The following is a 2,500-nucleotide window of genomic DNA, read 5'->3' as shown; positions in this document are numbered from 1 at the left end:
CTTTGGGTCTTAGCCTGATTTTACAGGTTTCTGTCTCTCTGCTGTCCTGACAGCCTCCACAGAGAAGCTCAAATCCAGAAATCAGCCCAGAGGCCAACAAGCTGAATGTTTCTTTAATATTTCTGGCTCTGTATTTCCCGGACAGCTGCTTGGACAACACACTTCCTGTGAGGTCACCTTGGACTCTGAGAGCTGATTAGTTTCTAATATACTTCTGTAAAAATCCGCCTGCAGAGACAGAAACTGTCCACAGGAAGACAGACATTCATGTCTTCTCTTCACATTCAGGTTTGATGTCATTTTCACAGACAGCAGCCCTGAAGGTGGAGCATGGAGGCGTGGGGGGGGGTGTAGGTGGTGTTGGTGGTGGTGTTGTTGAACGTGGTGTTTGTGGTGTTGGTGGTGCTGACGGTGGTGTTGACGGTGTATCTGGACTCACCTTCATGCCAAAGGTCTCTGTCTCCAGTTTGGACAGGTGGTTGGAGTTGTCCTCCAGCTCCCTCCTCAGGTGGGAGTTCTCCTTGCGGAGCGCCTCCACCTGGTGGGCCAGCTGGTCGTAGGAAGCCACGGTGTTGGCCATCTTCACACTCTGCAGCGCCCCCTGCAGGAGCGAGAGGAGCATTAGAGGTGGAGCACACCTGTGTCTACATCACACGGTTTAAAGCAGGCGGAGGAGTTTCTACAGCAGTGATAAGAGACGAGCAGACCAGCAGAACGATCCCAGAGAGAACCGAACACTGATGGATCCGTCCAGCAGACGAAGCAGGACGCTCGATTGGTCGCTTTCTCTGCTCTGACTGTAATTATGTAACATCAACAAAGAGACATTTGTCCTCTTTGTCCCATCGATTCAGATTCAACCACAGAAACCAGAATGACACCAAAGGACACAAAGAAGAAGACAAAGACACAGCACATGAGGAGAGAGACCGAAGACTGGAACCTCCTCCTCCTCCTCCTCCTCCTCCTCCTGGCAGCAGATCATCATCATCATCATCATCATCATCATCATCATCATCTGTCCCTTCAGCTTCAGTCTCCTGCTCAGCGACGGTCTGTTAGATAACATGTTATCTAAGTTTGCCTGCGGCTGTTTGCAGCCTCCACTCAGCTGATCCTGAATCAGTCTGATGACACGTCGCACTCTCTGCTCGTCGCTGTGGTTTCATGTTTCTGTCCACAAACAAACAGACTGAAGAGCTGAAACTGTGCCGCATCATCACCAACACTCAGACATCACGCTCACATTAATGTCACACGAGCGTCCGTTCAGTCATTCATGAATTTCTGAAACATTCAGTGACTGAAGGAAACGTGTGAATTGTTTCTGTCGACATGACGAGGACACGCTTTTAATCTGACAGTCAGAAACGACAACATGTTTCCTGTTTGAAAGTATGATGAAGGTTTTTCTGGTCGTTCTGAGATTCAAAGCTCTTCATTGTTCGTGTTGTCACCTGTTTCAGGTGTCTGACTGCTGTTTTGGATGGTGAACCTGTCCTTTAACTAAAACCACCATCGTTCCTGAACCTTCTAGAACATCTCAGCAGACCAGGTTCCACACAGTCTTCTCTGATGTTCAGATGTTTTGTCGTGCTGCACGCTCACATCCTGTTATCAACCTTTAATGTCACGTCTCCTCTAGGACGGCCATGATGCACCAATGAAACGATCGATAAGCGATGAGGCCGTGTGCCACAGTGAGGTCGCCGCTTTGGGGTCGGAGCTGCACGTGCTCAGTGCGCTCTTTAAAGCTGCTCATCTGACCGAATGAGCCGCGACCTTCAGTGCAGAGACGAGGGTCGGACGACTGCTGGTCGTTTGTTCCACACGCTGAATAAAACTCGTCTCCGACGTTACTCAGACGAGTCTGTGTGTCGTCAGGCTTTTCCTGCTCAGCGCAGCAGATCTGAAGTCAGCAGGCGGTCAGTGCAGCAAATGTCACTGCTGCATTCATTATGTGGAACTGACCCCAGGGGACTGTGGTGGAGAGGAGGTGGAGGACTGAGGGGAGACACGGATCCAGAGTGTCATTTAAGGTGGATTTACTGGACGTATTCTCAGATTACAGGACAGACAGCAGAGGACGGACTCAGTGGACCGAAGCTCAGCAATAACCTCAGTTTATTCTCAGAGTTTAAGTAGTTTTACCAAACTCAGCTGATGTATGACATTTGATCAAATCTTTGTTTTGACCGTAACCTCCATTACCTCTACAGACGGTCCTCACAAGCACAGAAGAAATGTGTGTGTGAAGGCATCTGTGATACTGCAGACCTCAGCTGGAGAGTGAGTGTGTGTGTGTGTGTGTGTGTGTGTGTGTGTGTGTGCTTTCCATCAAAAGCCTCTGACATATTGATGTTCTGTATCACCATGGTAACGGGCCCACATCCCCACCATTGCCATGGTGACACATTTACATCAAGTGATGGCTCTTTCTCTCATCATCTGACAGACACACACACACACGCACGCACACACACACACACACACGCACACA

At 49.4% G+C, this 2,500-nt stretch overlaps 2 protein-coding genes across 6 annotated transcripts in view; one reads left to right on the top strand and one right to left on the bottom strand.

Annotated features, from left to right (window-relative positions):
- reep6 (receptor accessory protein 6) overlaps positions 1 to 2,500 on the top strand; it is a 137,891-nt gene that overhangs the window by 34,300 nt on the left and 101,091 nt on the right. The gene's annotated exons all lie outside the window — the stretch shown is intronic.
- Positions 1 to 2,500, bottom strand: part of apc2 (APC regulator of WNT signaling pathway 2) — a 30,432-nt gene that overhangs the window by 22,205 nt on the left and 5,727 nt on the right. The window contains exons 1-2 of one of the 3 annotated variants that reach the window (XM_070960135.1): positions 708 to 906; positions 440 to 601 (exon numbers count right to left, since the gene is read on the bottom strand). In XM_070960135.1, the coding sequence (XP_070816236.1) occupies positions 440 to 580 (141 nt within the window). In that variant the 5' untranslated portion in view covers positions 581 to 601; positions 708 to 906. Of the gene's footprint in view, positions 1 to 439; positions 907 to 2,500 lie in introns of those variants that run through there. The other 2 variants (XM_070960134.1, XM_070960133.1) reach the window with 2 other exon arrangements.

This window comes from Chaetodon trifascialis, chromosome 4, assembly GCF_039877785.1.
Source record: "Chaetodon trifascialis isolate fChaTrf1 chromosome 4, fChaTrf1.hap1, whole genome shotgun sequence".
Classification (NCBI taxonomy): Eukaryota; Metazoa; Chordata; class Actinopteri; order Chaetodontiformes; family Chaetodontidae; genus Chaetodon; species Chaetodon trifascialis.
This window is presented reverse-complemented; position numbering and strand designations above follow the sequence as displayed.